General features: G+C 40.9%; 1 protein-coding gene across 1 annotated transcript in view; it reads right to left on the bottom strand.

Annotated features, from left to right (window-relative positions):
- LOC308401624 (cGMP-inhibited 3',5'-cyclic phosphodiesterase 3A-like) overlaps positions 1–14,974 on the bottom strand; it is a 71,267-nt gene that overhangs the window by 14,688 nt on the left and 41,605 nt on the right. Inside the window, exons 2-9 of the mRNA XM_080889906.1 lie at positions 9,695–9,940; positions 4,576–4,721; positions 4,387–4,502; positions 4,026–4,269; positions 3,709–3,785; positions 2,826–3,022; positions 495–632; positions 135–246 (exon numbers count right to left, since the gene is read on the bottom strand). Coding sequence (XP_080746032.1) covers positions 135–246; positions 495–632; positions 2,826–3,022; positions 3,709–3,785; positions 4,026–4,269; positions 4,387–4,502; positions 4,576–4,721; positions 9,695–9,940 — 1,276 coding nt within the window. The remainder of the gene's footprint in view (positions 1–134; positions 247–494; positions 633–2,825; positions 3,023–3,708; positions 3,786–4,025; positions 4,270–4,386; positions 4,503–4,575; positions 4,722–9,694; positions 9,941–14,974) is intronic.

Raw genomic sequence — 14,974 nt, 5'->3', positions numbered from 1 at the left:
GTAAACAGCAGGCAGGAAAAATAGACACGCTATTAAAAGTTTATTTCATGAGCAACACATCCACCTTGTGGCAGCAAAAGGTAATGATGGATCATTTTTTGTTTTTTTCTTAAATATGTGATCCTTCTACTTACAAGGGATGTCCCTGTATCCATTTTCCAAAGAATGGAAGTAGTTCATGAACTCTCGCACAGGAATCCTGAAGGTCTCAAACAGACCTGTGTCCTCAAACAGCCTATAAGAAACCTGGGAGATGCCACCATGAGGAAAACACACACTACAGTGAATCACCTGGATATCAAATCATGCATATTAGAAATCAATTCATTTTTCCACCACCTGCATTAACAAGCTAACATCTTTATCCAGTTAAGCTGCTAATTACATAAGTCTACTGCAAATGTAATCTCAACAATATGAGTTCCTGTTTATTGAATTAATGACCATTTGTTTTCATTAAAGTTGCAACATTTCCTCACTAACAAAGTATTTACCTGGCTGAGGATGCAGCCCGTCTTGCCGTGAGTCTTCTCCACAAGACTAAAAATGGGAAAGTTCCAGTTGTTAAGCTGACTCATTAGAGGCTCCAGCCCTGGCATTAACAGAGTCTCTGGGGCCAAGTTTGGCTTGTCCTGTCAGGCAAAGGTAAGTGAACAAAGAGAAGTTCAGGGTGGTGAAAGAAATATTTGGACGTAAGGTAAAATAACCTTTAGGACTTAAAAATTTCAGTCATCACAGTGACACAACAGTAGGAATATTGGTTTACTTAATGCACTCTGTAGACATACAGTAATCGGGCATAACATTATGACCACTGACAGGTGAAGAGAATAACACTGATTATCTCTTCGTCATGGCACCTCCTAGTGGGTGGGATATATTAGGGGCCATGTGAGCCTTTTACATAAGAAGCAGGAAAAATGGGAAAGCATAAGGATTAGTGCAAGTTGGACAAAGGCGAACTTGTGTTGGCTACAAGACCGGGTCAGGGCATCTCCAAAACTGCAGCTCTTGATGTCATGATCCTTGGTTCGTCGACCCACACTTTTGTCTTTTTTCTCATTGTTTTTCGTTATCTTTGTATTATAGTTCTCACTGTTCTATAGGGTTTTTGGTTCGTTCTGGTTAAGATGAGTTTTGGTTTGGAGCTTCATAGTCTTCTATTTATTCATTTTTTCCTAGTGCCTCTGAGTTTCATTATGTCTATTTGTGGTTCATAGTTTCTTGTTTGATTATGTTAGTTTCTCTTTGTTTCCAGTCTGTGTTCCTTATTGGGTAAGTCAGTGTTTAGTTATCATGTTTTTGTTCCCTTTCTTCATCCCCCCAGTCAGTCATGTCTCTGTGTGTTTATTCTCCAATCGCTGTGTCAAGTTCACATGTCTTAGTTGTGGTCTCAGTGTTTTTACTTCCTGTTTTATTTAGTTCTTTTCATTCTCGTGTGTATGATGTTCAGTTTTGCTTCCCCCATCACATCAGTCAGATAAGTGTGTTTCTTCCTGCTCATGTTTTTCCCAGTTTAGATGGTTTGTTCCTGCCTCATGTTTTGGTTAAGTTTTCAAAGCAATAAACCTGTTTTTGAGTTTTCACGTTGTGCTCCGTGAGGCCCACGTTTGGGTCCTACCTATGACACTTGTGGGGTGCTCCCAGTCTGCAGTGGTCAGTATCTATTAAAAGTGATACAAGGAAGCAACAGCTGTGAACAAGCCACAGGGTCATCGGCGGGCAATGTTCATTGATGCATGTGGGGAGTGAAAGCTGGCCAGTGTGGTCTGATCCAACAGATGAGCTGCTGTAACTCAAAATGCTGATGTTGGTTTCGAAATACACATCCATCCATCCATTCGCTTCCGCTTATCCTTTTCAGGGTCGCGGGGGGCGCTGGAGCCTATCCCAGCTGTCATAGGGCGAAAGGCGGGGTACACCCTGGACAGGTCGCCAGTCTGTCGCAGGGCTTCGAAATACACATTTCACTGCAATTTGTTGCGTATGGGCTGCATCGCTGTAGACCAGTCAGAGTGTCCACTGCTGAAAGTTCCAACAACATCAAAACTGGACCACAGAGCAATGGAAGAAGGTCTGATGAGTCATGTTTTCTTTGTAAATCAATGCCTGTTGCTTACTTTGGAACACCTGGCACCAGGATACTGAAATCCATGTTCCCTACTTAAGCACTGCTGCAGACCATGTACACCATTTCATGGAAACGGTATTCCCTGATGGCTCTGGCCTATTTCAGCAGGATAATGCATCATTCCACAAAACAAAAATGGTTCATTAATGGTTTGAGGAGCACAACAAGTTTGAAGTGTTGACTTGGCCTCCAAATTCCCCAGATCTCAATCCAGTCGAACATTTGTAGGATGTTGCGAGGCCCCACCTGGCAACTTACAGGACTTAAAGAATCTGCTGCTAACATCTTGTTGCTAGATACCACAGCACACCTTCGGTCAGGCCTGTTTTGCTAGCAAAAGGTAGAACAACACAATATTAGACAGGTGACCGTAATGTTATAAGATAAGATAAGATAAGATAAGATAAGATAAGATAAGATAAGATAAGATAAGATAAGATAACCTTTATTAGTCCCACACGTGGGAAATTTGTTTTGTGCCTCATTGACTTATATTGTTAAAGCAAAACCAGCTTTTTTAAAGTAACTTTCAAAGATAGTTGCTGCTTAATAGAGGATAGCTAGCTCATGACATCATAAGATGGTTTCACATAATTCGCAAATGATGTAGTGCTGCTCTTATTGTCGATTCAATTATTCCTTCTTAATGAAATTATTTTGGGGGAAGGACATTAAGTGAGGTCTGATTGTCTACCTCTGAAGAGAGCAGGACAGGGTGAAGAACAATGCCGTCATTCGGATACTCCCTGCAACCTTCCCTTGCTTCAGGAGGCTTCTTGCCTCCCTCTGCTTCCTCTTCATTCTGTGCAAAGTCGCTGCTGTCACTGTGGTTGGTCTCATAGGTGCTGTCGTACGTGCTATCATAGTCTGATGACGCTACTGCGCGCTCATCTGGAAAAACATGACACGATTTAGAAAGGTAGCTTTAATAATCACACTAGTACTTATGGCCACATTGGATTTGACACATTAAAAAGGACTAAACACATTAGAAGTGAACACAGACGTGTTTCTTCTGTTGAGAATACATTATCACTAGAACACAAAGATGTTTCTGTTTAACTAAAAACTGGAGTTAATCCTATGTTAATGTTAACTATAAGACCTTTTTTTTATAATGACTCCATGAAAACATAATCAAAATCCAAATGTCCAAAACTTCAGCTGTCCTAGGTGAAGCGCCCTTGATTTAGATCCTGCCTTATATAAGATTATTTTAAGGTCGAGACCTTAAAAGACCTCGATATGTAAGCCGATATGTTTTTGTTTCAGACACATGAAACAAACAAATTTATGAATCCTTACTAAAATTTGTGTCAAAAACAAACTCTTTTATTGCCATAACGAGTGGTGGATTTCTTGTTTACATTCTGCTTGAATGTCGTAAACTATGCAACTGTATATAACTGAAGGGTGTTTCTGTTGTTTCTTCTTTACTTTTTCAATTTACATTTATTGGCTGCTGTAAATACCGACACCAGTAGATTGACAAACAACTGATATCTGCTGAAATATCAGTTGTGCTCTAATTTGTATCTGGAATAAACAGAAAAATATGTATTTTTTTACTTGATTACCTGGGTGGGGTATTCTGTCTCCTTTGTCTTCAGACTCTACCCCGTTGTTTAGTCGATTGTTGTACGGCCTGCCACAGCTAACGGAGAGCAGAGAGACACAAGCATTCAGAGTATACACACCGGTCCATCCTAATTGATCTCTCTCATCTGGTAATTTGGATGTTGCTTTATTCTCAGAGCAAACTAATGACGTGACTAATTTCCCCCACTCACACGCAGATGACACATAAATTGTACAATCAAATTTTCTGCGGTCAGAATCGCTCTATATATTGTAAGTAAATAACTGATTTAGTATGTGATAGCGTGTAAATTACCTGCCGCAGAGTGATGGAGGCCGCCAGTGAGTGGTGGTGGAGCTCGGAGCGCTCTGGCTGTGAGTTAAGGTTCTGTGGTGGCTTTTGGGGGCCACAGAGCCAGGTACTAGCTCTGTTAGTGGCCCAGCCGGCTCAGGAAGCTGCACTGAACATATTTTTATCGTAGGGCTGGAGGCAGGAGTGCCCTGGACAGGAGGAGATGAGCAAGGAGAGCCCAGAGGTGATATGTTGGAGGGAGGGAAACCTGAAAAAGATTGCATTGTAAATCAATACTCGCTTTTTTTGTTTGTTTGTTTTGTTTTTACCCAAAATAACTGAAATGTTCTACACTCTGCAGTAAAATAGATTCACAGACACACACCTGGTCTTCCCAGTGGTTTGCTGTACAGGTGGTTGGATGTGACAGAGGCAGCACAGGAGGCAGACATGGAGCGACTCTTTGAGATGGTCATCATCACTGAGTTGTTCCAAAAATCACTGGTTTATTGGAGGAGAAAAGTCAGATAAAGAAATGACAGTAATGTTAAACCTTCTGAGTAAGACGTGTTACCTTTCTGTAGTGTGTTTGTTGCTGGCTGAGCGGTCTCTGCGTACAGGGCCTGGCTCGATGGTAGGCAGCCCTGTAGCTGATGTGGTTGTGGTCCAAGTTGATGAAATTCTCCTAAGTAATCCTGGGGGAAGACTCCGCCTGAGACGCTGAAATACAGATGAACATGTAGATGTTACCTAATGGTAAGTAGCTAAGGCAACATTATGAAATTCTAAAAAGTAAAGGGATTTTTTAAATAAAACGCAGCTTAAAAATGATGAAGAGAATGCTTCTTCGTCACAGTGGTCAAAATCAGTCAAACTTCAGAGATATCACTGCATTCAGTTAGGAAGCATAAACCACTGTGAATCAATTTCACCCACTTTGGTGCAAATGAAAGTGACAACGGTGCACCGGAGAGGCAACCCCAAAAAAGGGAACGGCTTTGTAGGTGGAGGCCACAGATACAGATGAAAGCAGGGTCACACTGAGCACACTTGACAGTTGTGAAAGAGAGTAGAAGGGAGACATGCACCACGTCCCCATGGTGTTAATCAACCCAGTGTTAGACATTTCTCTGTAAATCCATGAGCTGAACGCAGTTAATGAGCTCATATTTTTCTGAAGGGAGCACACAAACACATTTACAGCAGAATATAGAGGGCAGCAGAGGATCACATTTGATGTTCTTCTAAAATAAACTTGCATCCACTCAAGCAGATAACCTCACATACACACATGCTCACTCTGCTCTGTGGCACTTAATCTATTCAAAGATCTCAAGCAGAGTGTGAACGAATGACTGAGGAGGCGAGTAAAAGAGAAAAGGGTGGGCTGAGAGAGAATGGCTGTTGGCGCTTTTTCTATTGTAAATTTTATTATTACTATGGGGTATTCCACTTTAAAGGGCATATCTGAAACATCTTCATGCAACAATAATGTAGCTTGAAAAAGTGACAAAAAAACTTGAAAATTGGTTTCACTGCATAAAAAATAAGTTATGAGCCAATCTTATAAAATCGTATAGTAACTTTGTAAAAATGTAACCATTTTCAAAGTTTGCTAGGAGTAATATAAAGAGAAAATTTGTTTAACACAAGCTAGTTCAGAAGCTGGAAGTTGCTAAATATTAGAAAAATATCCTGAACAGTAGCAGCTTGATAACATAAACAGCCAAATGATACACTTTCAATAAGAACTACAAGCAAAACCTACAAATTAAGAAAAAAAAACAGGGTTTTGCTGTCTCACTGTGCAAGGTCAAAGCTTAGTTGTAGCTCAGTCACCAATAGTACTGATTACCTTTATGTAACTGCTATTTCTGTCCTTAGTTCAGAGCCATACAACAGGCCAGTGCAAGTGAGTTGAATCACCTACATTACCCACTGCCACATGCAGTCTCACAAATCCCCAGTGAGCCAAAATGAGGCAGCATCTCATTGAGTTCCACTACATGGCTCAGGCATTTGAGTGCACTCAGGCATTGTTAAAGCTGCTAGTCACTTTCCTGGTAGGCCGTCCTGCATTGCATCACACACTTTATTTAGTTTCCTTGCTCACGTTAAGTGCCTTCATACATTTTGAAGCACTGGCCTTGTAAAACATTAAAAAGCCCCCTGGAAGAATTTGCGTCATTGTTAGTTATCTTAGAGGCCCCCACCAGGCTAGCAGTGAGGGAGGAAATGGAAAAGATCGCTGATATGTGCCAAAAGAGACATACCTGGTAAATACCTGTATGTGTGTGTGTGTGTGTGTGTGTGTGTGTGTGTGTGTGTGTGTGTACAACAATACAACTAAAAAAACATAGCTTAAATATAATTAAATATTTTTGTGTTTTTATGAGCACATTATTAATACTTTTTACTTTACTCACTCAATATAATAGAGGGAAGTATAATAAGTCTGGCATAACTATAGTAATGCCAGTTTTCATTTTTTGTATGTCCCTCTATTCATTGGTTATTCATGGGCAACCATGAACCTTTGAGGTTAGGGTGATCTGCTGATCATCACTGCTTAGGTACAATCAATAGCATCACTAGTATATAGCAATGAAAACCTTTTACTTCTTCATCTTTCTGCATAAACTTTGAGTGGGGTTCTAAACCCTGAAATTAAAACAAACAAAGAATACATAAAGGATGAATCTGTCTACAAATCTGAACAGTAAAGCCAATGCAAAGTGCCTTGAACCTACATTATTTCTAACAGACAGCAGATGAGTCCTCTTGTAAAAAGATTTATATGAAAAAAATACTCTCTTTCTAACTTGAGCTATTCCTCATGCCCTTACTACTCATTTTCTGGATAGGTTTATGATATCAGTCACATGTTTCAGTGTTAGTTTTGTGAATATTCACAATATAGATAATAAAGACATTTTTTAGATAGGGGGAGGCTGTCTTGTGATTGATATAATGCTGGGCATGTATCTTTCCTTGTTAGATCGTCCTTTACTTGTTTAGTATGGCGTTATTTTTGTGCCACTATTCTGAGCACACGTAAAAAAAAATTGAGCGCACGTAAAAAAATTTGAGCGCACGTAAAAACATTTTGCAGGTGCATGTGTTGCATTTTGAGGAGAAATTTATTTTGAGCGAAGAAAAGATCAATTTGAGTGAACAAAGGTAATCGCTGTGTGCAAAAAATGTGTTTCAGTGTTTGCTATTATCCATGCACACACACACACACACAAACAGCAGCCCCTCTCGCTCAGTTTTTGCATTTGCGCTTGCTCGCAATGTGTTGCTTGCGCTCTCAACATTTCTTCCCGTGTGCGTTCAGCTCTTTCTGTACACCGTTATAGTTGTACCACAAAACCAGCCAATCACAGACTTGGATGCAAAAAACCCTGATTGGCTGTTTTGGTCTCCAATCAGTTCAAAATGACGAAATGCAGTATCCCAGAATCCATTTCGTCCAAAACTCAAACGAGGCAGTGGCGGAGGAACACAGAGTGGCGGAGTTTGAAATATTACTCTTTCTGGGTCACAAATAAACTTTAAAGATATTTTCATGCAAGAATGGTGCTGTGTAAACTTCAAATATCTGCTCGAATTATCAAGACATCGCATATTTGCAAAAGTGCTCTAAATGTTTTCGTAGATGCCTGTTACCCACCAGCTGACCGCATAGCTGGACTGGCCATTGGGCATACATTTGCCCGGTGGACCGATGGTGACTTTTCATTTTTATGTTTGCTTGTTTTTGTAACGGTATAAACAACGAAAGGTTGGATTAACCAATTCAGCTAGAATGAAAAAAAGACACAAAGCTGGAGTTATTCTGTGTTTTGCTGCACACCTGCCTGTTCTTCTCTCATCCTCTCCCCTCCCTCTCCTGTTGCTACTTCAATCATGAAACTGATCAATGATCAGCTGATCGGCTTTTCTGCCACAAGTCCTGTCTCTCTTGTTTGTTTATCGCCCACTTTGCGACAGAAAGAGGAAACCAGCGGATTTTGCGCTAAACAACATCAGCACGTTCAAGCTTGATCAGCTGTTGTTAGAATTTATTTAATTACTTTCTAGTATCAGCTGATGTTTGCTGGAGTCACAGCTGTAAAAGCTGCTGGTCATGATATTGGTTTGGATATGTGGTGAGAGGGAAACATGAAGGTGATACAAATCATACATATATATGTCTTGATGCATTCCTAATCATCCAGGAAAGTAAATCTCCAAAAGTTTATCCAAGTGACTTTTGTGACTGAAGTGACTTCTTCAGTCTGAGACCAATCCGATTTTTTTTTTGCATCCAAGTCTGTGACTGGCTGGTTTTGTGGCACAAATATAACTGTGTACAGAAACAGTTGAACGCGCACGGGAAGAAATGTTGAGAGCGCAAGCAACACATTGCGAGCGAGCGCAAATGCAAAAACTGAGCGAGAGGGGCTGCTATTGTGTGTGTGTGTATGGATAATAGCAAACACTAAAATACATTTTTTGCACGCAGCAATTAATTTTGTTCACTCAAATTTAGCTTTTCTTTGCTCAAAATAAATTTCTCCTCAAAATGCAACACATGCACCTGCAAAATGTTTTTACATGCGCTCCATTTTTTTTTTTTTTTACGTGCGCTCAGAATAGTGGCACAAAAATAACGCCATAGTTTAGCATTTGGTTGTACTAAAACACACACCCAAAGCTGGAGGCTGTTAATTTTTTCTGTCATTACTTTTGTTTTAGTCCCGTTCTACCCAAAACTACGATCACAACAAAGATAAAAAAGGAAAAAAAAGAAAGAAAACCCCACACTTTTATCTATGCATGCTACTTAGCTAGCATTAGCTAACTGAGGTTTCTCGTGTGAGATTATTCACACATTGAGCTGACTATTGGTTCAGCACTGGTTCCTATGGAAAAATGTGTTTCCCAAAGTTTTCTGGCTGTTGCTTGGTAAAACTAGTTGCAATAAGGTGCTGCACCACAAACTGCTCCCTGATTGGTTTTGTTGCTAGCAGGTTGCCATGGTTGCCTGTCATTATTCATGTTTGTCTACAAAAACCTGCAAATTACTAACCAAGTGGTATGCAAAACTTGAAAATATGTGACGCAAATTAGAAATGAACAAGCTTTGCCTTCAAAGTAAACAGTTATAGCTCAGCTCTGCAGCCTGTTTCAAAAACATGTCTCCATTTCTAGCTTGCACGTTTCACAGCTTGGAGAGCAGTGTTTGTAGACAAATCTGTAAAAAAATATAAATATGCGACTAAAGTAAAAAAGGAAGTTTTTACCAACCTTTGGGGAATACATATTTTTATATTTTATCCAAGCATTGTCACAACCAGTTAAAATAAAAAGCAGAAAAACAAGACGGCAACAGGACAAACACAAGTGTTCAAAACAGTAACCTAAAAACTGTGTGAGCCACTGAGCCTACTTTTAACATTTATGGTTTAGAACTGTGTCTACAATTTGCACTGGCACTGACTTTTCTATTCACGTTTATCTGCTTTGCCTAGCACACTAAACAGTTAAACATATGTATCTACAATAACTGTAAATCTTACACTGAATAGTAGTGATTCTTCTTCTCCTTTTGGAAGACCAGACAAAACTTTGTTTTTAGCTGTAAGTAAAATTCCACAAAACAGCCAGAACTACACAAACTCAACTTTTCTAGAAAGACAAGCAATAACCTTTGGAATAGCGAGTCTCTCTGTTTTTTCTGGCCCATCTTCAGAGTCAGAGCAGGTGTGGGTGTCTGCAGGGGTGCGAGGTCGGTGGAGTGGCTGGAGGTTGATCTGGGTGCTGAGGAGATTGCTGACAGCCTTCAGAGAGCTGCAGGTGTTAGGGGGCAATGATGGGTCTGCCAGCAGGTCTGAGATCAAACCATGAGCCTCACCCATCACTGCGATGTCCACCACCACACTGGTGCCCGATGACTAGAAGACAAAATGAGAGAAAAGGTGAATAATTAATAATCCATTGTTCATTTTTTCTTGTGTAATACAGTCATGTTGTGGATTTAAAAAGTCTTTACACACTGATGCATACTAAAGTTTTTTTATCTAAAAGAGAATGGAAAAATGTTTGTCTGTATACTGTGGTTGCACAGCAGCGCAACCATTGTCTGTGTGTATATGTGTGTGTGTTTTGAGCATAAAGCATAAATAAAATAAAGCAAATAAATAAGATGAAACAATTGCCTTTAGCCTACGATTGTACTATATGGTTACAGCAGGTTAATAATAAGTAATGAGAGTGGTCAAAATCCTGAAAACTGACTAACAAGCCCCATTCCTCCTACCCCTCCACCTTTTGTTCTATATTTAGCTATTATTGATTCAACATACTGATTGATAAACCCCAAAGGCTCATCTGTGTCAGAGGTAGGCCACGTGTTGTTTCAGTCATGGATTCCACCATTAATGTCAACATCGGTTAATCAGCTTCTCTTTAGTTTATACCAGTTTCCATCACACAACCAAACATGTCACCCCCCCCCCACACACACACACACACACACACACACACACACACACACACACACACACACACACACACACACACACACACACACACACACACACACAAGGCAGTTTCTACATGTACATATTCTCTGCATGCAAAATGCAGTGTCTGCAATAAAGTGAGCCTTGAGAAAGATAAAGAACTGACATTTGAGAGAATTCACCAATCTTGCTGTGCTTAATTAAGTGAAAAGTTAAAATAAATAGCTTTTTTGATTAATGCCATAATTAAACGATGCAAGGCAACAATTAAAGATCAAAAGATTAAGAAGACTAGTTCCTAAAGAAGATGCTTATTTTTTGTCAGTGAATGGCTTAAGGAAATAGACTGTATAGTGTAAAAGATTCAATTCAATTCAATTCAATTTTATTTATATAGCGCCAAATCACAACAAAAGTCGCCTCAAGGCGCTTCATAGATACAGAGAAAAACCCAACAATCATATGACCCCCTATGAGCAAGCACTTTGGCGACAGTGGGAAGGAAAAACTCCCTTTTAACAGGAAGAAACCTCCGGCAGAACCAGGCTCAGGGAGGGGCGGCCATCTGCTGCGACCGGTTGGGGTGAGAGAAGGAAGACAGGATAAAGACATGCTGTGGAAGAGAGACAGAGGTTAATAACAGATATGATTCAATGCAGAGAGGTCTATTAACACATAGTGAGTGAGAAAGGTGACTGGAAAGGAAAAACTCAATGCATCATGGGAATCCCCCGGCAGCCAACGTCTATTGCAGCATAACTAAGGGAGGATTCAGGGTCACCTGGTCCAGCCCTAACTATATGCTTTAGCAAAAAGGAAAGTTTTAAGCCTAATCTTAAAAGTAGAGATAGTGTCTGTCTCCCGAATCCAAACTGGAAGCTGGTTCCACAGAAGAGGGGCCTGAAAACTGAAGGCTCTCCCTCCCATTCTACTTTTAAATGATGTAGAAGTGATCGAGTATTGTGTCTCTTCACTGAAGCTTACATGATCTGTGCCATAAAATAATGCTTTTGAACCTGTGAAGGATCAGTACCTTTTCTGTTTAGCTACTGGTCTTTTTTTTTTTTTTTTTTTTGGACATGTCTCCTTTCGATAAAAAAGCAAAAGATAAAAATCTTAAAGATTTTTATAATTTAAAATCTTAAATAATTGGGCTGAAAAAGTTAAACTTTGATGCTTGCAGGGATCAGTTCCCCAAACTAAGATTTGATATTAAATATTATTATTTAATGTCTCTGTCTAAATAAAATGCTATTCTATTGTGATTTCAAAAAGATCACTTCAATTCAATTTTATTTATATAGTGCCAGAAATCAGATAGAAACTGATTTAGTGGATCAGTGGATGATAGACCCTAGAGAGGTGGCGTCTGATACCTGACCTGACATATGGACACAGACAAACAGGCACACACAGATACGAACATCCATTCCCACCCTCATGCTCTCATATGCAAATACTCAGCACTCATCCAATGTGGAGACAGACATAAATAGACACTGTACACACAATCACACTCCCCAAGCGCACTCTATACCCCAGGTCTAGGTACTCTTGCCCCTAGAGGGGGAAACTGCACCCAGACCCAGGTAGTGTTACCCTCTTCCCTGGGGTGGAGAGAAGCAGACCGCCCGGACTCCGCAGCAGCAGGGAGGCCCCACATTCCAGACCCCAATCGGATGGCCAACTCCTCCTCCCAGCCCCCCGCCCCAACAGGCAACAGAGAATGGGGGTGTATGAAGACTCCAAACCTCCCTCCGCCCGCTCATATGTAGTGTTGATGCATGTGTGTTCTAAGGTGCATTTAATACCCAGGAGGGCATGGAGCTACCTGCCAGAGAGCAGCAGGTAAGCGCATAGCCCCTCCCGATAGCCCTCAATGTCTACGTGTATTTAAAATTGAGAGGTGGGCAACGGCGCCAGAGGTGAGGTCGTACACCCTGACGGTCTTCTGGATGCCGTGTAGCGTGCCCACCCCCAAGGTCCTATATGTATGTGTAATGAGAGTGTGAGTAATGTGAATGTCTAAGTTGTGAGATAAAATTGTGGCACAGGCAGCCAGAAGGGGACAGAGGCCCCTCCCTGGGGGCTAGCTCGCCCGCTGACCACAGTAGGCACCCCCACACTCTGGAACCTACCAGGGCAAGGGGGCCCAGGCCCATCCGGACTGGGGCCCAGGTCAGCAGGGGCAGCCCATCCAACCCCACCACAGAGAAAACTGCACCCACCCCATCATCCACTCATCTCCCAGACTACACAATGGTGTGTATGTGTAAGTTTGGTGATGGAGTTTTTATTATGAATGAATGATGAATTTTTTTATGAATTATTATGTCTATTTTTATGCTTAAGGACAACAGATGGAAATTAGCCCTTGGCTATAATCTGGTATGTTTACATTCATGTAATTTTTTTTTTTTACATTTATGTTCATTAACATGCACTGTCCTAAATAAATAAATAAACAAGACAATAGACACCCAGGCTGAGTTCTTCCTCCACCTCTCTTATATCTCTCCCCCACCTGCAGAGTGAGTTCCTGGAGAGAGGAGACCTCCTGCAAAGATGTAACAGCCTCTCCCATCAGTTAAAGAGACCCTCAGGTGGCTTGATGCACCGGTGGCAACCCGCACCAGGGCTGAGCTCCCATATGCCCACCCGCCCACAACCCCGGTGACACACCAACCAGGACACAAGCTCCCAAGGCCCAGCCAGGGTCCCGGCCCGGAGACGGAGCACCCCCAGAACCCCATGCCCACCCCGGACCCACCTAGGGGCAGCCAGGCTACCAGGTCAGTAACCCATGTCCGTCAGCACAGACCCTCCCCTATCCCCGCTGCACGCAGCCACGAGGAAACCATCACCTAAGAGCCCTTAACAGGCCATGACCGCAACCCCGGATTGAGCCCTCCAAGGAAGACGCTCCTGGGGAATCCCCCGACGCCCCAAGCCTATCCCTACCCCCACACCAATCACAACAGCGAATGTGGGACCAAACTATTTTTTGCCATTTTCTAATTATGGTATATGGTGTACAAGGCCAAGTCTTTGGCTTTTAAATGAATATAAACTCTTTCTGTGTCTATGGTTGATTAATAAGCTGGAGTGGAAGATTGCTGCTGCTACTCCTCCTCCTCGGCCTGTACTTCGAGGATTCTGACATTGGTATAACTCAGGAGTGTTGATTCATTTAACTAACATAATCATCCTGTTGTAACCAGGCCTCTGTAAGGCAGAATGAATCAATATGTGGATCAATTATTAAATCATTTACTAAAAGGCAATTAGAACAGAGAGACATAGACCTAGTAGTGTTTCATAATTCACAAATAACTGTTTTATATTTTGGTCCGGTTGAGGATGTATATTACTCTTTTTTTGTCATTTTTTAAATACTTAAGTTATTTTTGCAGATTTTTGGTTTGGGGTTTGGTGATATGGGAACAGAGGGTCTCTATATAGGATTTAAAACAGAAAAACTTTTCCAGCTTTTAATACTTGAAATTGTCAAATACTAATATGTAACAAAGTGTTGCATATTTTTTACTTTTGATTCAAACTCTCTCATATTTTGTCCCTAAACCACCAGCCTGTGTGTTGTAGTACTGAGTTTTGATATCCAGAGCACTTTTAGAAATTGATCTAAGACCTGAAAGTTCAGGTCAAGTGTGGAAGACTACCTTTTCTTTTATTTCTTACACTTATGCTATATTTTAATACCAAGGACCCAACTTTTGTTGTTGATTAAATTACATCAGTAGGATAATGTTAAAGTTATAGAACAAAATCTGTTGCTATTCATTTCAGTCCTGGTAGTTTTTGTATTATATATAAAACAAATAATAATGACCTACCATCATACTGTCATCTGTGGATGTCTGTAGATGTTAGCCAGTTAAACCTCTACAAGGTTTTGTCAGAATTCATTCCAAACTTTTTAAGCTATTGTGTTTGCCACACGTGTATACAGTTTTTCTCAAATGTTAAAACACAAAAGCCAATCCTGTAACCCAAATGACCAGTAGTCTAAACACATTTACTAAATGTAGCCACCATATTCCAGTACCATAAACACATGTCACATGAAGACACAATTCACAAAACACAACCCTCTGTACTCATAAATCTAAACACATTTTTCCTTGCTAAAACACATGTTGCAAAACAACTCTGCTCATATCCTCAAATGAAAGCCCATGTGATGCAAAATGCTTGCCACAGTCACCAATCTTTGAACACAGGGAACACACCTGGCGTCATTCACTACACACAATGACTCAAAATTGAAGACACTTGTTGCTAATGCTGTACCCACATGTAAAAGCAAGTTCAGAGTGCACAGTATGCTGAAGGTTCCAAACAAACACAATGGATGAAGGCAGAGTCAGGGGAAGAGGAATTTGATGCAGAGGAGGGAGAAGAGCTGGCCCTGGAAGAAGAGGAGCAGGCCAATGAGGAAGAGGA

This window comes from Rhamphochromis sp. 'chilingali' (genome assembly GCF_963969265.1).
Source record: "Rhamphochromis sp. 'chilingali' genome assembly, chromosome: 8".
Classification (NCBI taxonomy): Eukaryota; Metazoa; Chordata; class Actinopteri; order Cichliformes; family Cichlidae; genus Rhamphochromis; species Rhamphochromis sp. 'chilingali'.
The sequence above is the reverse complement of the archived record's forward strand: the minus strand, read 5'-3'. Positions and strand labels throughout refer to the sequence as shown.